This window comes from Ylistrum balloti, unplaced genomic scaffold (genome assembly GCF_031769215.1).
Source record: "Ylistrum balloti isolate Yb309-2 unplaced genomic scaffold, AGI_CSIRO_Ybal_v1 Utg370902, whole genome shotgun sequence".
Taxonomy (NCBI): Eukaryota; Metazoa; Mollusca; class Bivalvia; order Pectinida; family Pectinidae; genus Ylistrum; species Ylistrum balloti.
This window is the reverse complement of record NW_026782512.1, coordinates 33,069-57,044: the sequence shown is the minus strand read 5'-3', so window position 1 is coordinate 57,044 and position 23,976 is coordinate 33,069. Positions and strand designations below refer to the sequence as shown.

At 33.0% G+C, this 23,976-nt stretch overlaps 1 protein-coding gene across 1 annotated transcript; it reads left to right on the top strand.

The window, feature by feature from the left end:
• Nucleotides 1–1,216: 1,216 nt before the first annotated feature.
• LOC132559377 (arf-GAP with dual PH domain-containing protein 1-like) lies at nucleotides 1,217–15,980 on the top strand. Its single transcript, XM_060223984.1, has 10 exons — nucleotides 1,217–1,301; nucleotides 2,071–2,080; nucleotides 5,953–6,022; nucleotides 7,053–7,144; nucleotides 7,262–7,460; nucleotides 11,224–11,370; nucleotides 13,244–13,327; nucleotides 14,105–14,236; nucleotides 15,148–15,370; nucleotides 15,919–15,980. The coding sequence occupies exons 1-10, from the start codon at nucleotides 1,217–1,219 to the stop codon at nucleotides 15,972–15,974; spliced, it is 1,098 nt and encodes a 365-aa protein (XP_060079967.1). The 3' UTR covers nucleotides 15,975–15,980.
• Nucleotides 15,981–23,976: the final 7,996 nt, after the last annotated feature.

Sequence of the window (23,976 nt, the reverse complement as noted above, 5' to 3'; positions counted from 1 at the left end):
ACTGTATCACTTAAACTATTGACCTCCTTCATCTCGCACCTGAATAATTTTGGTTGCTACATCATGTTAGGCTTCAAGCAAGAATGAAAATTTGCGATTAAAACACCATCCATCATGATTTTTTTTTTAAATAATTTTTCTTAGTAAACCTGTGAATTTTTTCTTAGTATACATTTTTACATATCAAACATCCTCCCACATATGATGAAATAACCAATGAATCCATTCTCCAATGCCTGTCCAGTGAATGAAAATCGATCAGGAATAATAGGTGATACCTTCTTGCAATTTTTTGGGTACGTAAGTCCAAACAAGGACATCTTATATAGAAAAAGTAGTGATCATTAATTAAGTTATCACTTTAGATGACTCATTTCTGGTTTTAATTAACAAATGAATTGTAGATCAACTGATGAAAATTAACTTCATTTTAATAGTTTGTGTTATTAAAAAAGAAGTTTGCCAGGAAAAAAGATTCATTTGAGAAAAATCAACCAAAAGATAAAAATTTGAATGTAATCCTTTAAAAAAAGGTGTACACATCAACACTGATATGCACCATGTTCTCACCATTATTTCATTTTGATTTTGTCTGTCTTCAGAATGTCATTCTCGTTCAAATGATGGTTTTATGTAATACATTTGTACTTCTGGCTCACTGTAATCAGAGACATATATAACACATATATATGTCTCTGCTGTAACCGATCTTAAACATGTCTGATTTAGTGATGTCATCAGAAACCCAATTGCATTCACATGTCCGATACACATGTCGATCATTTCAGGTGAGCAAAATAGAGGTCGGACCTGCGGATAATTATTTAGAAAAACACTGGTATTACACTCATCAGTTATTAAATAAATCTTAAAATATGAGCACAATTCATCAACAAAGCGTAGCCATTTAAAATTATTCTAATGGGGTCCGAAACTAATGCGCCAATGATACAGGCATGACTAAACGTCAAGTAATCAACTACGGTGCTGTCTTTAGATTCGTGTCATTATGGCCTGTGTGAGGCTGCATTAACTTCGATTCCTGAACAACCCTCTACTGGTATATTGTGAAAAAATATACGATATTGCTGTGTTTAGCCACTTACTGTTTGCTTACCTCCTTTCGTCAATGTGACGTCAATAACGGGATTCCCCGAGAAATTATTTTCTATTTTTAGAAGGCGGTAGTTTAAATGAGTAATCTACCAGATCAAAGATGGCGGACACGAACAGGCAGCGGCTTCTGAACCTGCTGACAACAATACCAGGAAATAACATGTGCGCTGAATGTGGAGAATCAGGTAAAGTTTTATTTAATAATCTGCTTGTATTTGTAAACTGAGGAATGATTTCGTCCTTGGTCATGACTCTGTGATTGATACTTCGTTGATGTCGACGAACTCATGACTGACTGATGGTAAAGATGTCAGTCCCGGTGTCACAAGCAATATTCCTAAGGTCTATGACGTACACTATATCGTGAGGCCAGATTGCCAAACAGACATCTTTATGACAAACTGATTTATGAAAATATCATTTATTATTATCTGTTTCTGATGGAACCTTTAAAGTTTTGAAAATTTGAACAATTTATAAGAAGACCATGTCTGAATTGGTGACCACAGTCCTTATCTGTATAGACCGTATATCTTTATATACTGCTTACTTGTTTGATATTCATTAAGTTGAAAGGTACCTTGGTACCACAGCCTGTCAACAGAATCTTAACCCATACTCAAAATTGATGAAATGTATGAACAACAGAAAGATCTACATGCATGCTATGGAAAAGTACAAGACCAGATGTTATGAAACGATGAGCATCTTATGTTTTATAGCTAATATTCATCATGTAAGTCTTAATTGTTTATTCCAAATGAGTAATATCATGGTGCAAAGAAGCACAATTTAAACAATAAAACCACCAGGCATGCTAATTAGCATCAAACAAATCCAACTTCATATTACATATTCAAATAGAATATTGTCCAATGGAGGGTAATTAAGGATTAGTAACTGATGTGGTGACTTTGATAACCCTCGTTAGAATCCTGGTAGCAGCATATGTAGATCCTCCTTGGCCCCTTTTGTGCCTGTTTGATTTTGGGACTGATCACATAAACAAAATGGCTGAGAGGTGACTGTCTTGAATTTGGTATTTTCAAATTTTGTGTCATTAAGACAATCCCTCTGGGATCTCTTGTGTAGTGCAAACAGCTAATATTCTAATATGCCTTTTTTCATTCAGTCATCTAAGCTTGATGACAAGTTGATATATTTGAGACATATACATGGTGAAAAATGTTGTATGGTCTGTGCTGGGAACAATAAGGTTTTACATGTACACGAGGAGATATCCTGAAACAGTTACCATCCCCACACCCTCTAGCCCCCTCTGCAGTATGTGTGGTTCTTCTTAATGATATCATCATTTCATTTCATACATATTTAGTTTTGTACCACTTCTATATGTTTATTTGTTAAACGTTAAACTACCCCAAATCCTTCACCATTACAGACAGACAAATGCCATTGTCCCCCCACCCACCCCCCAGAAAAAAAAAATCTTATATGATAATCAGAAGAACCTTTCTTCCTTAGAGTTCATGGTCACTCAAAAAGATTTTTTTAAAAATCTCTATCGGAGAAGTGGAAACTTTAAATAAATAACTGTGGAAGCTGAACCAGGAAGTATTTTCTAATGTACTTTTATTTATGAAATTGCTGTTTCATGTATTGTGTACATATATACAAATCTACAGATACTGGTATATCATGTGTGTTCTAATAATATACAACAGGTTTTCAATCTCATGTAAACATTCCTTCCCATACATTAAACAGGTTATTTAGTAGTGATATGAGATAAAATTAAAAACGCCTATCAGGTGGTATTTTTGTGTTTTATTTTGTGATATGGGGTTAGGAAATATTTAGAGAATGCCATTGGTGACATGGAACCAAAACCAACTATTTAATTTGAATGGAGATGTGTCAAGAAGGATGTAGTTTTTTCCATATAAATTTTTTAAATCTCTCATTTCTTAAGGACTCAATTTTAACGTTTCTAGATATTGAAGATTCTTAAGGATTCTTTCAAAGAGTCGTCTCAATATAAGGCATAATGAAGGTATTAAAGTGACATAAAAGATACATATGATATTTCGTTTTAAAATCAATTCTTTATCTTTAAATTTTTAAAAAATTTTCTTGTAACTTTTTGATAATTCCCCAATATCTGTTTGTCTGTCTCAGATTTATATTATTGAAGTGCCCTTTGGTGTGTTTATTACAGGTAAGCTCTTAAATTCCGTTGTTATTGATCATACAATTGCAGACTTCCCATTGAGGTGAGTCTGGACAGTATGATTGATGACCACAGCCCAGAGGGTGAAAGGCTGACAATATGGCCCACTAGTGTGTATACACTCGGACATGGTGATGTCATAAAAAGTGAAACATACTAATGGTGTGGTTGTTTAAACCAGTCTTTAAATTCAAGTACTGATCAATCCTAACACATATTTCTGAAGTTTTCTTGTCATCAGTCAAAAACATCAAGCATTTGTTTCAAGGTTTATAATGGCATGTATGTCACTGATACTTATCTGTAGATTTATTTGAACCAGATTATCATCCTGTAATGACTAAGAGTGGTTCTCATTCCATAGTGACACATGGAAGTACTTGATAAACCATACTGATAGCCCCCTTTACATATGTTTGTGAAGATGGTCAGGACCATGTTAAGAGTCTACAATGACTGTATAAAAAAGCGTAGTTGTTTCAAAACATCAATTGTTTTTATAGCTTCAGACAAACCAAGAAAATAAAATGCAACACATAAAACTTCTGATGAAAGAATTATTTGTATCCATAAACATTACACAGTGAAAATAAACCAAAAAAAGAGAAAATGCCCATTGTGATTTTATTTTTATGAATATACAACCATCCAGAGGAAACTTCAGTATGAAGCATATGACTTCTGTTGTGAGGAACTTAACGAGGTTGAAAGCACCAGCACTTGACCTTGTGTATAGACAACGTCTTTTCCTTGAGCTTATGTAGTACTAACATATCATATATAGATATAAGCAGATTAGACCCAAGTTCAAAGTGCTGACCTTATTAAGATGTACTCTGGTTTTATGTCTACTCTGGATTCATCTTACTTTTGCAGTGTGCATATACAAATTTCTTCTCAGTAATGTATTATCCCTTATGTTAACTTACTCTTTATGATTATGATCCCAGTGCAATTTGTAAACAAGTTGGGTTTTGAATCATAGTATGTTTTAAATTGTAATGAACAATGTAATCTACATATGAAAGCATACTTTGAGAACATCCTAAAGTTTTAAAGAGACCGATATTCCTATAAATGATTGCCTTGCATATCTGTCTATCTGTATATGCAGATTCATTTTTGTTGACAGTTGAAAGTTGACAGACGAACGACAGACACAGTAGTATGCCAAGAGCTCACTTGGCCCTTCACTAAGATATTTTGATATATGTGTTATTAATACTTTTTTCATCACATTTGGACTGCACTTCCATTGATTGCTTAACGATTAGGAAACATATTTTTGAAAGTTAATATTTTCTTAGACATTTTTTTTTCTGATAGATACTATATGATTTATTTCTATGGCTAGTTTCATATCTCCTCACAACAAAGGTTAGTTCTTCTATTCTACATCTGTAGTGTTTGTGTTCGCATCATTCAGTATCCTGTTATGAAGATTGACATTGGTTAAGTATGAAAGTACTTACAGGTGGTACTGTTATGTTCCAGAGGTTGGATCTCACCCACATTTTATGCTTGATTGACCCAATGTTCAAATTCATGTTGCAATCACTCAAGGACTTGAGGGGCAGGGCCAATAAGGGTCAAATTGACATGGATTTCAAAAAATGTTTCTTTTCAAGACCCAGATATTGTAGAATCAAATAGTCTTAATGAACAGAAGTACCTTAAAGTGCTTTAGCAAATTTGTGAATTTCATGGCCCCAGGGTATCACATTTCACCCTGGGGAGGGGGTAAAGGGGATAAAGTCAGGTTATACAAGATAAATATATTGTTTTTATACAAGATAAATATAGACCCTGTTATACAAGATAGATATATTGTTTCATAGACCCTGTTATACAAGATAGATATATTGTTTAATAGACCCTGTTATACAAGATAATATATTGACCCTGTTATACAAGATAGATATATTGTTATACAAGTTATATATATAGACCCTGTTATACAAGATAAATATATTGTTTTTATAGACCCTGTTATACAAGATATATATATTGTTTTGTTATACAAGATAAATATATTGTTTTATAGACCCTGTTATACAAGATAGATATATTTTTTCATAGACCCTGTTATACAAGATAAATATATTGTTTTAACCCTGTTATACAAGATATATATATATACTTTTATAGACCCTGTTATACAAGATAAATATATTGTTTCATTGACCCTGTTATACAAGATAAATGTATTGTTTCATTGACCCTGTTATACAAGATAGATATATTGTTTCATAGACCCTGTTATACAAGATAAATATATTGTTTAATAGACCCTGCAATACAAGATAGATATATTGTTTCATAGACCCTGTTATACAAGATAGATATATTGTTTAATAGACCCTGTTATACAAGATAAATATATTATTTTATAGACCCTGTTATACAAGATAGATATATTGTTTCATAGACCCTGCAATACAAGATAGATATATTGTTTAATAGACCCTGCAATACAAGATAAATATATTATTTTATAGACCCTGTTATACAAGATAGATATATTGTTTCATAGACCCTGTTATACAAGATAAATATATTATTTTATAGACCCTGTTATACAAGATAGATATATTGTTTAATAGACCCTGCAATACAAGATAAGAATAGACCTGTATTAAACACAGGGCTTCCTGTACTCTTGGAGTCTTCTTGTGTGAACGATGTGCTGGCCTCCACAGGGGTTTAGCTATTAGTGTTAAGTGAAAACTCCTATTCCTAACAAATACTATTTTATAGTCCTAGAATAAGTCTACTTGCTGCTTGGAATCAAAATTTATTAGAATTGTTTACTTATTTTGAGAAATGGAGAAACTTTGGATAGGCCTTGGTCAGAATTCAAAAGAGAGAAAGAGAAAAAATATATACATGATCATTTTAGGAATAAAATATAACAATGTTTAGGTTACATAGATATATCTTTTTCATGATTGCATGATTTGAAAATACGTTCATTGAAAATATATTAATTAACTCTAATTTTGGAAAAAAAATCTACATGTTTTCAGTTTATTTTCTTGACAGGAAATTTGTTAATATTTATAGGGGAAATATACCAGTTAGGAAATACTACACTTTTCAGTTAGTAACATTTGTCAAGGTTAGTTCCTTGTTATTGTAACACAATGCCATACATATCATACAATGTCAGCCATACATACCTTACTCATTCATATATGTTGAAAGGCGAAGATAATCCTCAGTACATGTTGGATTGTACTATAGACTATGACTTACAATTTTAATCTTTTGTGATAATGTAACCATTCAAAAATTTTAGCATTTTAGTTTGTTTGATGTTATTTCCTATTTGGATTGCTGTGTGTTTTTGATGGCCCTAATGACCTTTTATGTGTTGACGGGCCATTAAGAATGTCATAATAATAATAATGATGATAATAGACAGGTAAGGTCAAGGTTAGAAAAATAGGTTAGAAAAATAGGTTAGAGAAATAATTATATGTAAGAGGTCAAAAAATTAGTAAGGTTCTTTCTCAATTTGTATTTATTTATTTATTGTACAAAGAAATAGGATCAGGTAGATTTAAAACAAGATAATGATGAGACATTCTATGTAAAATCTTCCTGTTTCCATCTAACTTGAAAAACTTTCCTGTTTACCTAACTATTAAAAAGTCATTCTTCACATGTGCGATGGTTGATTGAATTTGAGGTAATGTATTGAAATAATATTTGTTTATTGTTTAATTCTCAATATTTCTTGTAGACAATGGAAGTTATAGGTAATGAGAAAGCAAATGCTTTACATGAAAAGCACAGACCTGCCTTCTATAGAAAGCCAACTAAGAACGATCCCCAGTAAGTATGTTGGTTGTGTATATTTATTAATATTACTGATCAAGTCCAAGCATTAAGATAAATGAGATGAAATAAATTGAAGCACCAGCATGACTAACCACACTCATTTACTTGCAGAATTTTACACAAAGAATGGGTTAATGCCAAGTACATTAGAAAAGAATTTGATAATGTCGACAAACAGCTGGCCTACACCTCTCCAACTAAAGAAGGCATTTTGTTGAAGAGGGGAAAAGATGACAACAAATACAACCGTAGGAAATTTGTTCTTTCCCGAACGGAAAATAAGATCGTTTATTACCAGAAGGACACAACTGTAAGTCTTATTTGTTATTAAAAATTAAAAGAAAAACTGTAACATTATCTAGTCAGTAGAATTTAATCACACTTTTGCCTTGCTTAAAGATTTAAACTTATATTATCAAAGATTTACCCTTCAATTTTCAATGCTACAAGGAAATTGTGAAATTTTCTATTCTCAGTTGTAGCTGTTTTCATTAGGTAGTTTGAATTTTCATTTACAGTTTACAAAGTTGTTGCCTTTGTGTTTACACTCTCTGTCACTTAGCTCATGTACATGTATACCATGTCTAGTACCTAATATACATATATACCATGTCTAGTACCTAATATACATGTATACCATGTCTAGTACCTAATATACTTGTATACCATGTCTAGTACCTAATGTACATGTATACCATGTCTAGTACCACATACATATATACCATGTCTAGTACCTAATATACATGTATACCATGTCTAGTACCTAATATACATGTACACCATGTCTGGTACCAAATAAACATCTATACCAGGTCTAATACAAAATATACATGTATACCATGTCTAGTATCTAATATACATGTATACCATGTCTAGTACCTAATATACATGTATACCATGTCTAGTACCTAATATACTTGTATACCATGTCTAGTACCTAATATACTTGTATACCATGTCTAGTACCACATACATATATACCATGTCTAGTACCTAATATACATGTATACCATGTCTAGTACCTAATATACATGTATACCATGTCTAGTACCACATACATATATACCATGTCTAGTACCATGTCTAGTACCTAATATACATGTATACCATGTCTGGTACCAAATAAACATCTATACCAGGTCTAATACAAAATATACATGTATACCATGTCTAGTACCTAATATACATGTATACCATGTCTAGTACCTAATATACATGTATACCATGTCTAGTACCTAATATACATGTATACCATGTCTAGTACCTAATATACATGTACACCATGTCTGGTACCAAATAAACATCTATACCAGGTCTAATACAAAATATACATGTATACCATGTCTAGTATCTAATATACATGTATACCATGTCTAGTACCTAATATACATGTACACCATGTCTAGTACCTAATATACATGTATACCATGTCTAGTACCTAATATACATATATACCATGTCTAGTACCTTATATACATGTACACCATGTCTAGTACCTAATATACATGTACACCATACCTAATATACATATATACCATGTCTAGTACCTAATATACTTGTATACCATGTCTAGTACCTAATATACTTGTATACCATGTCTAGTACCACATACATATATACCATGTCTAGTACCTAATATACATGTATACCATGTCTAGTACCTAATATACATGTACACCATGTCTGGTACCAAATAAACATCTATACCAGGTCTAATACAAAATATACATGTATACCATGTCTAGTATCTAATATACATGTATACCATGTCTAGTACCTAATATACATGTATACCATGTCTAGTACCTAATATACTTGTATACCATGTCTAGTACCTAATATACTTGTATACCATGTCTAGTACCACATACATATATACCATGTCTAGTACCTAATATACATGTATACCATGTCTAGTACCTAATATACATGTATACCATGTCTAGTACCACATACATATATACCATGTCTAGTACCTAATGTATACCATGTCTAGTACCTAATATACATGTATACCATGTCTGGTACCAAATAAACATCTATACCAGGTCTAATACAAAATATACATGTATACCATGTCTAGTATCTAATATACATGTATACCATGTCTAGTACCTAATATACATGTATACCATGTCTAGTACCTAATATACATGTATACCATGTCTAGTACCTAATATACATGTACACCATGTCTGGTACCAAATAAACATCTATACCATGTCTAATACCTAATATACATGTATACCATGTCTAGTACCTAATATACATGTACACCATGTCTAGTACCTAATATACATGTATACCATGTCTAGTACCTAATATACATGTATACCATATACATGTATACCATGTCTAGTACCTAATATACATATATACCATGTCTAGTACCTTATATACATGTACACCATGTCTAGTACCTAATATACATGTACACCATACCTAATATACATATATACCATGTCTAGTACCTAATATACATGTACACCATGTCTAGTACCTAATATACATATATACCATGTCTAGTACCTAATATACATGTACACCATGTCTAGTACCTAATATACATGTATACCATGTCTAGTACCTAATATACATGTACACCATGTCTAGTACCTAATATACATGTACACCATGTCTGGTACCAAATAAACATCTATACCAGGTCTAATTCAAAATATACATGTATACCATGTCTAGTACCTAATATACATGTATACCATGTCTAGTACCTAATATACATGTACACCATGTCTAGTACCTTATATACTTGTATACCTTGTCTAGTACCTAATATACATGTACACCATGTCTAGTACCTAATATACATGTATACCATGTCTAGTACCTAATATACATGTACACCATGTCTAGTACCTAATATACTTGTATACCATGTCTAGGACCTAATATACATGTATACCATGTCTAGTATCTAATATACATGTATACCATGTCTAGTACCTAATATACATGTACACCATGTCTGGTACCAAATAAACATCTATACCAGGTCTAATTCAAAATATACATGTACACCATGTCTAGTACCTAATATACATGTATACCATGTCTAGTGCCTAATATACATGTACACCATGTCTAGTACCTAATATACATGTATACCATGTCTAGGACCTAATATACATGTATACCATGTCTAGTACCTAATATACATGTATACCATGTCTAGTACCTAATATACATGTATACCATGTCTAGTACCTAATATACATGTACACCATGTCTAGTACCTAATATACATGTATACCATGTCTAGTACCTAATATACATGTACACCATACCTAATATACATATATACCATGTCTAGGACCTAATATACATGTATACCATGTCTAGTACCTAATATACATGTATACCATGTCTAGTACCTAATATACATGTATACCATGTCTAATACCTAATATACATGTACACCATGTCTAGTACCTAATATACATGTATACCATGTCTAGTACCTAATATACATGTATACCATGTCTAGGACCTAATATACATGTATACCATGTCTAGTGCCTAATATACATGTATACTATTTCTAGTACTGAGTTCATCAATATTTATTACTATTCAGTAATAATTTGAAAATTTTCTTTAAGTCCAATCCATACTTTGAGTCAGAATTTGTATGTTGACTAACTGGGCTCCTTGTCCTGTAGTATGCCTACCTTCCAGACATTGAGTCAGAATTTGTATGTTGGCCCACTTGGCTCCTTGTCCCGTAATAGATCTACCCCCTGTCTATGAGATAGAATTTTTATGATTGCCCCCTAAATTTATTTTCAGGATAGATAAGGTATGCTCTGTTAATTGTTGCCTTGTTGGCTATTATAATAGTGATTTGACAGCTAGTCTTATCTTTGCATTCAGCTTCATTTCCATGAGAAGTATAGTTATATTGTTATGAATCCTCTGGTATTTTATAGATTTCTCCATACTCTCATGATCATTACTTACATCATATCAATTCCTATTCATTAATAGTCTATGAATACAGTTTGTATTGACACAAGTTAAGCTCTTTTAGACACTAATTTGATTTTGTTTTTCAGACTAACAAACCTAAAGCAGAGATCTGTTTAGATGATATTAATTTAGTGTTTGTACCAGACAAAATGCAACGCGCCCATGGAATGCAGATCACATACTTATTGAAGGGCTCAACCAGGAACATATTTGTGGACAGTGATGATTCCAAGGTATTTATAGTACCTCAACCAGGAAACTTACATATGTACATGAATAGGTTCACAATGAGGAAATGGTTATTGTGTACATACATAAACAGCCAAATGTATACATTCAACATATACTTTAAATGGAGATAATTGTTGTATCTGAGAACTATTGACATTTCAAATTTCTCTAAAAGCATCGAACCAACTTTGATGTAACTTTTCAAGGTCAAATATTAAACAAAACTGTTGATTTTACCATGTTTGTGCCTCAGTAGCCTGAGATATGGCCAAAAAAGGGTCAAGTTGACTGAAATATCAATAATCTTGTCCTTGAGACTCAGAAATGAAAGGATCAAATACTCTTGTTGGATGGAAGGATCTTATGGTGCTTTTTATAAATTGTGAATTTCATGATCTCATATTTCCATTTCCCCATTGAAGAATTGGGGTGTTGGGTAGGGGGGAGGATGGGAGTTCAAGTTTACTATAGTTTATACTAGAAAATTACATTTCTGAGCATAATTTGTTAGATTTCATTGGAAATAAACAAAACTATGTATATATTGAACCTAGCTGATCCCCAGGAACCATATGGTGAGAACAAAAAGAGGGACAGTTGACTGAGATTTCTTCTCAATACCCATATACAGAAGAATCAAATACACAGATAAAAGAGACATGAGATGCTTAATGAAAATCGATGATTTCTTGATTCCTGGGTCTCGTATTTAATAATTGGGAGTGATAAAGTTTGATAATTATTATACAGGAAAATGAAACTTTTAAAGAAAATGAGTCTAGTTTCAAGTGTAAACAATTCAAGCTTAGTTAGAATTATAAGTTGGGGATGGTAGGTACATGCTGTTTCTGACCTTGAAGGACATAGAATCTAATTAAAATCCTTTGGTGTTACCAATGCACCACCCAACCTACCTGATTATGGCTCAACATAAAGTAGTAATCACAGTGTCTGTCAGCACTTTCATTTCCACATAGTTTCTCAAAAGCTGTTGTTCAGATCTGTTCAAACTATGTGGTGTACCAAATTCAGGGCCTACAACACCTTAATTACAGAGTTATTGCCCTTTGTTTAGATTTTGTGTCAAAACAAAATTTGAAATTGCTTGCATTTAAAATAAGATAATGAAACTTGGCAGATACATTAACCATTTTAAGACAATGTGCAGTGTACCAAATTCCAGACTCACAACTCCTCAATTAAAAAGTTATTGTCCTTAAATATATCTTGTCCAGAGCATAACTTCGATTGCATTTACAGTAGGATAATGAAACTAAGTGTATATATTGATCATACCAAGACAATAGGCTGGGTATCAAAGTCAAGGCCCTCGACCTCTCAATTACAGAGTTATTGCCCTTTATTAAACATATTGTGTCTGTAACATAACTTTGTCAACAGTTAAGCAAGGATTACATAGCTTGGTGTGTACCTTGGTCATATGAAGACAATGAGCATTGTACCAATGTTAGGGCCTACAACCCCTTAATTACATTCATTGCCCTTTGTGTCTGGAGCATTACTTTGCCTGCATTTCAACTAGGAGCATGAAACACCAAATTCAGGGCCTGCAACCCCTTAATTACAGAATTTTTGTCCATTGAAATAATTTGTGTCCAATAAAGTCATTTTTTGGTGAACATTCATCAGTTCACTGATACTCCTATAGACCTGATTTTGTAATCTGTAATCATGACAGCACATTAGTGAGCAAATTTAAAGATGATCATATTTTGATATTAGTTGCATGCTCTACATGTAGTTAATTTAAAAAAAAAGAAGACAAAGAAAAAGCCCATAAAGTTTTAAAGATAAAAAAAACCACATATCATGTTAGCTTGATTTCTTTCTTTACTCATACTTTTGACTTGGCAGGACATAGTTGATTGGTATCTAGCTATCCGGGCAGCCAAACTGGAGCGACGGAAAATAGCCTTCCCAGATAGAGATGAAAAAGATGTGAGTAACTTACAAAATTTCGATTTAAACAAGTTTAGATATCTATTTCTGTCTAAGTCAACCAGAACAGCATGAAATATTTGAATATATATATATATATATATTTCACAATGAATATTTGAAAAAGATTTTCATTTTGTTGTGACATAAGATAACTGATAAATGGCATTTTAATAACTTGGATTAATGAGTTCTCCTGGCCTGAAGGGCCAAGTGAGTTATTGCCATTCCACAGCATCTGTTGTCCGTGTGTCAACTTTTTCTACAAATTGCTACTAGTCATGAACAATGAAGCATATTTTGTGTTGTGTGCTTTGATAGTTAGAATTTCTTTTCCTTTAGATTAAATGAAGCAATTTCAGCCGAGCTAATCTAGGTGAAAGATACAGGCACTTTAGGCCTCTTATTTTTTTAATATAGAATGCTGTTCATCATAATTCAGAGAGAAATGTATGGCTTAAACTTAAATGTATTTCAAATGCTGACATCAGTATTTATCTCTACTTATCTAATCAGATTTTCATGTGGGTTTTATTTAGTTTAATTTGTTGTTACTCTAATCTGCAAATTTGTTTGTCAGCAAAATGATTAACAGATAAAAGGTGACAGGGATTAAAATCCTATTGGATTTCATTAACAAAATTAAATAAAGTATACATTTTTGGAAAAGAACTTAAGCCCCAGGACTTTTCAGTAAATATTGTTTACTGCCATTTGTATATTCATTGATTCTGATTGTAACAAATTTTATATAGTCCCACTGATCTTCTGTTTCAGTTAGCAGAAGATTTGACACAGGATTTTCTAATGGAAGGCTACTTAAGCAAGATGGGGCCAAAACATGAACCTTTCAGGAAGCGATGGTTTTCTCTGGATAAGAGGAAGCTGATGTATTATGAAGATAAGTTGGTATGTTTTACATCCAGGTACCATGGTTATTCAGACACTTGCTGTCACATTTTTTATGGTTTCTCAGGGTTTGTCTTCATACTAAATACAGGTTTTCTCTGGATGAGAGAAAGTTTATATGGTCAGGAAGAAAGCTCTGTTGAAGATAAAGGTATCTTTACACAATTTAACATTGAGTCCTCAATTTTAGAAATTTGTTCAGAAAGTTACCTGTATATGAAGTGAGGTAGTTATCATTTATCAAAACAACCTTGAAGTATAATATAAAGTATAGCAATTTCATTGCGTCAAACAGATTTTCAGCAGAAATGATACTGTCTTGTAGTCAAGCATGATTTAATATTATAAGAAGTATGAGATTGTGTCAGCACTTTTGACACAGAAACGTCTTTTTTATGCTCCCCTTAATTTTTCGAGGGAACATATAGTCACCGCCATGTCCGTCCATCCATCTTTCTGTCTATCAGCCTTTTCATCTGGTGTTTTATGTCTGGAGCATAACTTTGCCCATGATTAAGCAAGGATCATGAAACTTGGTGTATACAATGGTCATACTAAGGCTATATGCAGTGTACCAAATTCAGGGCCCTTGACTCCTGAAGTAGAGAGTTCCTGCTCTTTGTTAAAATATTGTGTCAAGAGCACATCAAATTGCTTGCATTTAAACAAGCATAATGAAACTTAGTGAATACATTGATCATACTTATGCAGTGTGCAGTGAACCGAATTCAGGGCCCTGATCAATACCATTATAAAGTTATTGTCCTTTGTTTAAAATTTCGTGTCTGTAACATAATCGTGTCTAGAGTTTCCGGTTGAATACATTAATATTTTACTCAAGCTCTTGAATACCGCATTGGATGTTGGTTTAAAAAATCTATATACTTGTTTAAACACTTGCTGTATTGCAGAATCCATACCCAAGGGGTGAACGCTTTATAGGACACCGAGATGGAGGGTTTTCTGTTAGCATGACAGCAACACATGTCAAGGTGACTCATGGATACCCATTCACACTACATATGCCTGGTCGTGATTTCATCCTGTGTGCAGAGACAAAGGAGGACATGGAGAAGTGGATATATGCCCTGCAGAAAGTCATAGAGACTCCTCTCACACCACAAGACACCAAAGGTAAATAGAAGGCAACTTCACCAAATCGATCCTTTTCAAAGCCAATCGCCTCTTTCAACAGAATAAAATGGTGGTTTATATGATGATGTTCGCTTTCGCAAATGTATTGTACAAAACAGAATATTATAGATTAGTCATTGAATTAAATATATGTTAGTTATTATTTCCAAGAACTGGAATATTTTTCTTCCTTTCAAAACTTTAATCAGCGTCCTCCACTTGCACAAAAATGTGAGTGCCCTCAATTTTATCTGTGTGTCAGCACTTACATTTAATATCTCTTTGAGAGAGGATGCATGCCAGAAGATGGCAACATAAACAGTATGATCTTATATTTTCATTATCTAATTATCATGGTTTTTCAAACAATAAATATTGAATTTGCAGAAAAGTATAATAAATCTACTTACACTAGTTTTAAAATTTCATGGATCTTTGAAGTGGGGGATCTAGAGTATTCTCAAAATCAACAATCCCCCACAAAATTTGATGAATCTACAGTACCCGCAAGTTTATTTCTAATCTTGTTTCCCTCATTTTGTTCATAGTGGCATCTCAGCTGGTACATAAAAGAAATGACTCCTTTATTAGTATGAAGAAGTAACTTAATTGATGGAATGTAGATATATCAAGAAAGGTATCTCCAGGGCTAGGAAAATGGCAGGAAAATCTGACTCCTCATAGCACGTCTGGACATAGGCAACACCAGGGGTGGTGTGTACATACTTCTCACACTCCTTCAGAACTGTGGCAACAAAGGGGACAGTGTGTCATACAGACTTCTCACATTCCTACAGAACTGTGGCAACAGAGGGGATGGTGTGTCATAGGACTTCTCACATTCCTACAGAACTGTGGCAACAGAGGGGATGGTGTGCCATACAGACTTCTCACTTTCCTACAGAACTGTGGCATCAGAGGGGATGGTGTGCCATACAGACTTCTCACATTCCTACAGAACTGTGGCAACAGAGGGGATGTTGTGTCATGATTTCTAACATTCCTACATAACCTGTGACAACAGAGGGGATGGTGTGTCATACACACTTCTCACATTCTTACAGAACTGTGGCAACAGAGGGAATGGGGTGCCATACAGACCTCTCCCATTCCTACAGAACTGTGGCAACAGAGGGGATGGTGTGTCATAGGACTTCTCACATTCCTACAGAACTGTGGCAACAGAGGGGATGGTGTGCCATACAGACTTCTCACATTCCTACAGAACAGTGGCAACAGAGGGGATGGTGTGTTATACAGACTTCTCACATTCCTACATAATTGTGGCAACAGAGGGGATGGTGTGCCATACAGACTTCTCACATTCCTACAGAACTGTGGCAACAGAGGGGATGGTGTGTTATACAGACTTCTCACATTCCTACAGAACTGTGGCAACTGAGGGGATGGTGTGTCATGCAAGCTCCTCACATTCCTTCAAGATCAAGGCAACAGAGAGATTATATCATCCACTGACTTCACCTGGATTAACCAGCAACAATATCTAGAGTTGTGATACTACTTGCACAAATGATGACAGTATGAAAAATGTGATCATTATGACATTGACAATGTTTTACATATTGTAATGCAAAAAGATAACCCACCTCATTTGTGGGCATATGCTGATTTACCTTTTTACAGCACACTGTTGATACATATATGTTATATCATCAAATGTTGCATTTCTACATGATATTATCATTGCAGTGGTACTGTAAAATCATAAATTTTTGTGGAACTCAATTTTCGTGGTTTTTCAAAACATGCCATTTCTTGGACACTTGATTTCATGGATTAATTTAGCACAATAATTCTGTTTAAAACTTGTTTCATGACTTCATGGACATAAGAGATTTTGGATGAAGAGTGCCCACAAAATCAATGAAAATAAATAAAACACAAAAATTGATGATTTTACAGTAGGTGGTTTGTAATGGCTACAAAGAACAAAAATTAGAAGTTATCCTGTGATTTCCATAAGATGCTACAGATATGTCTGGTATGGAAGTTGTATTGGTGTTACAGGACAGTCTCTCAAATGGGACATAATTACGACTGAAATATTTAGCTTATTTGTACTGGGTCTATTTTATGATGATTGTTAATATCTACTCGATATAGAATTTATTGTCAAATGATATTTAAATCTTGAGGTCACAGTTTTCTTTCAGAAAGCCAATCATGGTAAGAGGGAGATGAAAAATTATTATGATTAATCTTATGAGCAAGACGGGGGAAAAGGCACATCTCTGCACTAGATTTCAACATAGACATACATTTGATGACAGTTGTAGGAAGGGTTTGTAGTAGGTGGCCAGTAAACAATTTTGTCTTTTGTTTCATTTCGTAGAAAAACAAAATTACAATAAACGTCATTCCTACCTCTACTATGGCAAAATCTGTTAATTCATATTAACGTTAATAATCATCTCCAGAAGAAACTTTTTTTATCAGACTCTTGAAAGCCTCGCACCACAAATCTCTTGTCAGACATGGAGTTTCACATCACACCACCTCTTGTCAGACATGAAGCCTCACACTGTGTACCTTCTTCCAGACATGGAGCTTGCTTCAGACAGAGCCCACATCTTATATAACTCTTACCAGACAAGGAGTCCCTCACCGCACACTTTTTGTCTGACAAGCCATACACTGAACACCTTTTGTCTGACAAGCAATTCTTCACATTTTACACACCTCTTGTCCGACTAGGAGCCTCACATCATATACTTGTCAGACAGAGAGAATCGCATGGCACAGCAGCATAGAGCAGGATATTGTGACAAATGTAGTTGAATTCTTATCATACATGTTTCAAGAACTTGGATCAGTCTGGAGAGAAAATGATCTTTAACACAAAGCGTACAGCATTGCTAAACCAGGTTCAACTTAGTGCAATGATAATGCATTGTTCTTGCCAAATGTTCTACCCATGATAAAATCACATGATGTCTCTAGCCGAAAAAAATTCTGCAAGCTCTGGAGGGGATACATTGTTATAATGTACATATTTAATCAAAGTTTAGCATATTATTTCTCTTTTTTTATTAGTGCAATGATGAATTTGTGCATCCACAACAACTGCTACATCAACAACATGTATAAGCTGTAATTAACGCAGTCATATTTTAGTAGAATAAATTTAGCAGAGAAAGCACTCAAATAAGATTGTTGCTAAAATATGTATATTTACCACATAGTAATAAATACTGTTTGTCCATCACTTGGACCTGTGTAATACACTTGGTTAAATTACAGATGTTAGTGTGCAATACTTTTGGTGCATCTGTATTTTAATTAAACTGGATTAAGAATTACTGTTGAAATACTTTACTGGAGTGTTTTACTATATGATGTATATTAGTTTGTTTTAATTACTGTAGAATCATACATTTTCGTGGGTTAGAATTTTCATGTTTTTTTTTTTTAATGCTGTTTCATGGATGTAGATTACATGGATAATTATAGCTCAATAAATCTACTCATAGTAATTTCAACAGTTTGTTGATAGGACATGAATCATGGATTAAGAGTACACATGGAATCAATGAAAATAAAACTCCCACCAAGATTAATGTTTCTACAGTATTTACATGACTGTTGTTAGTTGTTGCAAACATATGGTATAATACATGTTGGGATTCATGCATTATATGATTGTGGTATACCTTCCAGAAAACAATACTCACATTTTCTTTATCAAGAGTTACTTCGTCTTTGATGACCTTGTTTATTATTTCAGAAAAGTTTAATATATTGTACTTGATTTGATGGGATAGAATATTATCCAGTGACAAAAAAATAGGAAATTATTGAATACAGAACCTGTCATAGAGATAGAATTTATCAGATGTTATACATTGTGGTGATTTATAGAATAATCACAGTGGCACACATTTATCAAATATGTAGTAATGGTATATATCTATATACAAATGTATGGTATGCACAGGGGTTTGAAGTTGAATAATTAGGAGCTTTAAACCTTGTGAGAGTTATATATTGTTGATATTAAATTTTACATGTTAGACATTTCTGTCATTATGTTAACATAAATGACGCATAGTAAAGATTGTGATACTCTATGTGTTCATCTGCCATATTTATCTGGCAATAAGCTCATGCTTGGTAATAAACCCATCCATATTTATTGCTGTTAACTAGCTTTACTAACAAATACTGTTATTCTAATCAGCCCACACCGTGAGAATTTGAGTTATGTGATGTGTATTGCCCCCTGGGATTCATGATGAATACAGAAATTGTCAGTTGTTTTCAGATATGTGTAGATTTGTGCACGTTTGTCTTTTTACAGTTGTTTGGGAAGGGCTTTTTCTCTAACATTTGTATTTTAGAGAGGTGTACAAGTATATTCTCTTGCAGTGAAAGAAGAGGTGTACATATATTCCCTCTTTGATTACTTGAAATTTAAGGAGAGGTGAACATTAATTCCATGTTTAAATGCTTGAAGGAGAAGGAGACTTAAATATTTCATTTTTGAGTGCTTGAAGTTCAAAAAAAGGTGTACATATAACCTTTTTGAATGCTTGATTAGGAGGGAGAGGTGTATCTTCTCTTCCATTAGTAGTAAGGAAGGTAATTGCATTTCTGATTTGAATCCTTGAAACAGAGCTAGAGACACATTTTCTCCTTTGTCTTCCTTCTTAAAACTGATTTTAACATATTTACTCTCAAGTTTTCCGTCACTGATTTCTCCACTTTAACACCAAGAATCTGTGATTTTAATGTTTTAGCAATCTGTAAAAATGGTGTTTTATTGATGAATGCATTACAAAAAACCAAACATTTCCCTTTCTTGCCAGTAATAATGGCTTTGTGTACATATTTTGCTTGTCAAATGTCAAAGGTTTTTGTCTAGACATGATTTTTATTTTTTTAAGGATTATGTATTGATGGTTGCAGAGATGATTTACTTAATAAATGGAATCGTGTGTTAATTTCCACTTACGAGATGAATGAAACAAATCTTCGTTATTTCACTGATGTAATCAAAACTGGAAATTTGGTGGCAAGTTTCATACAAAAATGATTGGAATATTTGTGAAACTGCATTTTGTCTGGTTGAAATGATGGCTGAAAGAGGGAACTTCTAACTATAATTCTGGTCCTGTTGTTATTTTATGATGCATGTCGTGCTGTGATGATGATATGACCACACATTTGAACCTATGAAAACCTACACCAATCACATCGCAGCTAGGTGTTGTCAATGACTGTGTGTTCATGATATAATTAACTGAATGGGCGTTACATCACTGAAAAACAGAGGTGATAAATAATATTTAATAATGTTATAAGATTTGTGAAAAAATTTTAATATCAAACAACTTCATCAATTTGTTTGTGTTATCATGCATGCTTAAACTTAAATATCTTGACGTAACATAGTCTCAGATTTTGTACAGGGTTTGCTATGAATATGTCACACTGTTGACATTTACCATTGAAAGTTTAATATTCATTATTTAATTTATATTTATACATGTATTCAGGATATTGATCATGTTTAACTTTACATATGTACAAGTTGTCACAAAATGACGTTAGAAAATATTACCAGTATAGACAGATTGTTTTTTGTCTCTTATTGACAGGTTTCTGTCAAAAGTTGTTGGAATTAAAGATTTATTTAGATTTATGTTGTGTTGGTGCCTGATATTAACATAATACACAAAAAGCGCAATTCCTAAGAAATATTTTGCAATATTTCAAAACCATGGTATTATTTGAAATGAATTTTACAACATCTTATTTAACCGGTAGGTCATTCTACAATCAGCAGTTTGGTGTATGTATTAAATACAGGAACAACGTTCAGTACAATTGTCTGGATGATTTGTCTTGATATTGTCAGAGAGAATGATAATTTTAAAGTTGTGTGATTTTTTGTGATGCATTATTTCACTTGTACTTTTTGGATTTTTCTCCCTTTTCAGTAAATACATAATGTCTTTTTATCTGCTAAAATTTGTAGATGAATCTAAATAGTTCAAAATTTGTTTTTAATGATTGAAAGATTGACAGTTATTCTGAAATGATAAACTGAAAAAATAATGTTACATTTACATAAGATTTTTTTTTTTCACAATGATTTTTATACGCAAAACATCAAAAACAGGCTAAAATGTGATTTTCATATACCTAGTATGTGCTTCTGGTTACCGTGCAATTATCATATGCCATGCATTTGTGTCTTGCAAAAATCAATTGTACAGGCTTGGGAGTTAAATTCTCAATATGGGGATGGAAGAAAAATAATATTAATCTTTTCATTGAGTGTTAAATAAAGAAATCTCAGCTTTCACATTAACTGGTGTGATACAGACAAGAATTATACCTCTGGAGTTCAGATTTCATATTACACAGGTGAAGACTCCACTGATAGGCACTCTGGTTGTGACATTGTGAACATGAATTATGTTTGTATGTTGTAAGTGATGGTATGAATGTTGATATTTGATACGTTGGTTTGAAAAACAAATTGTTAGTCCTCCACATTGAATAGGTAATAATGAAACATTGTTAATCTAGACAAATAGACTCCTGGATAGTGATTGTCCGTATGCTATTGTTTAGGAGGATGAATATACTAGTAGTCGTGTGACTTCTTCAATCTAGTGTCCGATCTGGAGATGAGATTTTACTATATTTATGTATGTTGACTATTTCATGTTTTTATTGTATGAAACAATTTAGGATAAATATGTTAATGAACAAATTTAATTACTGAACATTTTAACAAGGTAATTGTGTATACAATGGAAATTAATAGTTACTATTTTGGGTTTGTTTTGTTTTTTATCGACTAAAATAGGATTTTTTTCTGTCTTTTTCTCTGATATAAGCAGTGAAACTACCATCTGCCATTTCACCGGTGTTGATCAAAAAACTTTGCAGCACCAAATTTAACATCCCATTCTACTCAATATATACACTGTTCCTTTAGCTTTTTATAGAAAATTTAGTACAGTGTATAGGATGCGATTGCTTTTTGTGAGATGTTTTATGGGAGACAGTTGCTTACCTCCCTTGATTCAATCATTCCGTTTTTTTTGGGGTTTTTTTCACAGCTGTCCTATTGTTGGTACAAATAACTGGTATAGTACAAAATAAAAAGCTGTAGTGAAAATAAATTTTTCAATATTTTTTTTATATTAGCATATGTGTGCGATTGAATTGAAAGTATGCTATTCATTTCGCTATGTCAGCTTCACATCAGTCTTAGATACATGCACAAAGGTGGTAAGGTAAAAATTACTGAATGAGGAAATTTATTAACACTATCAATCAATAAAGATGTATTAGCAGAGAGGTAATAATGTCAGCATATAATTGTGTAATTATTGCTTCTTTTCTGTTACCCATGTAAATCTATTATGTTGAGTAAAATGTTATATCTCCATAAAGCTTGACAATATATTTGAGATAGTTAAATACATTTTGTAAATCTTTTAAGATGAAAAGAATTTGTAACAAATATGTTTATAGTAAACATTATTGACAGAAAATGGAGTATTATATCAAGGTTTTACAATGTAATATTTTAGAATTGAACTTTTAGGTCATCTGACAAGCAGGGTCAAAATGACCTATATAGCCATCGTGCACCTTCCGCTGTGTGTAAACTTTTTCTTTAAAACCCTTTTCCTCTTTCATACCTTGGTGGATTTAAACCAAATTTGGTCTGAAGCATCATTGGGTGAGGGTTATCATGTGATAAATTCAGAATTTTAATTTGACCCCTTGACCCCTAGAGTTCTGGGGAGATGCTGAAATTAGCTTTAAAACCTTACTCTTCCTTTCTGTCTGGGTGAATTTCAACAAGCTTTGGCCTGATTCATCACTTAGGGTAGGCTATTATTTCTCTAATTCAGAAAGTTAATTTTACCCATAGGAACTTAGAACAGGGCTCCAAAAGGAAGGGGTAGTCATTAATTTGCTGTAACATGCTATTCTATCTGAATACCCGAGTAGATTTCAATCAAATTTGATCTGAAACATTGCTGCTGGGATTCAACTCCTAGGCACTTGGGGATGGGACCAAAAATGGGAAAGTCGGTTGATATTTTGCTTGAAATATCATTGTGGGAATTCATCAGATTTGTCAGACTATGATCTGCAAATTCTGTGGTTTGTCCATCCATTCATTGATTATCAGATGACCGTTAAGTGCCATGGCACTCTTGTTTTATGACAATGGCAAAACAAGTTATTCCTACTTATATGAGTCACTCTTGTTGGCTGGTATTGTAGCGCATAAGGGGTCTGTAGGACAAAACTGGGGTATCCTGGGAAAATCTACATGGTGGTCCCATACCTTCTACATTCATTCAGGGAATCAAACCTTGGTTGGTTCTTTGCCATATGACAAAACTACAGCAAGAAAAGAATAAATTCCTTGGTTAGAAACTTTAAAGTGGATACAACATTGAAATGGAGAAAATTTGTGTGATGACTTGTATTTGTTTACATTGCTGAAGAATATTATTACTGTATGTGGTATGATGTCCATCTAATCTTGTTTTTAAAGTTATATATCTGCTTGTATTTGTTGATCAAATGCAATAAAATGTGATTAAAGT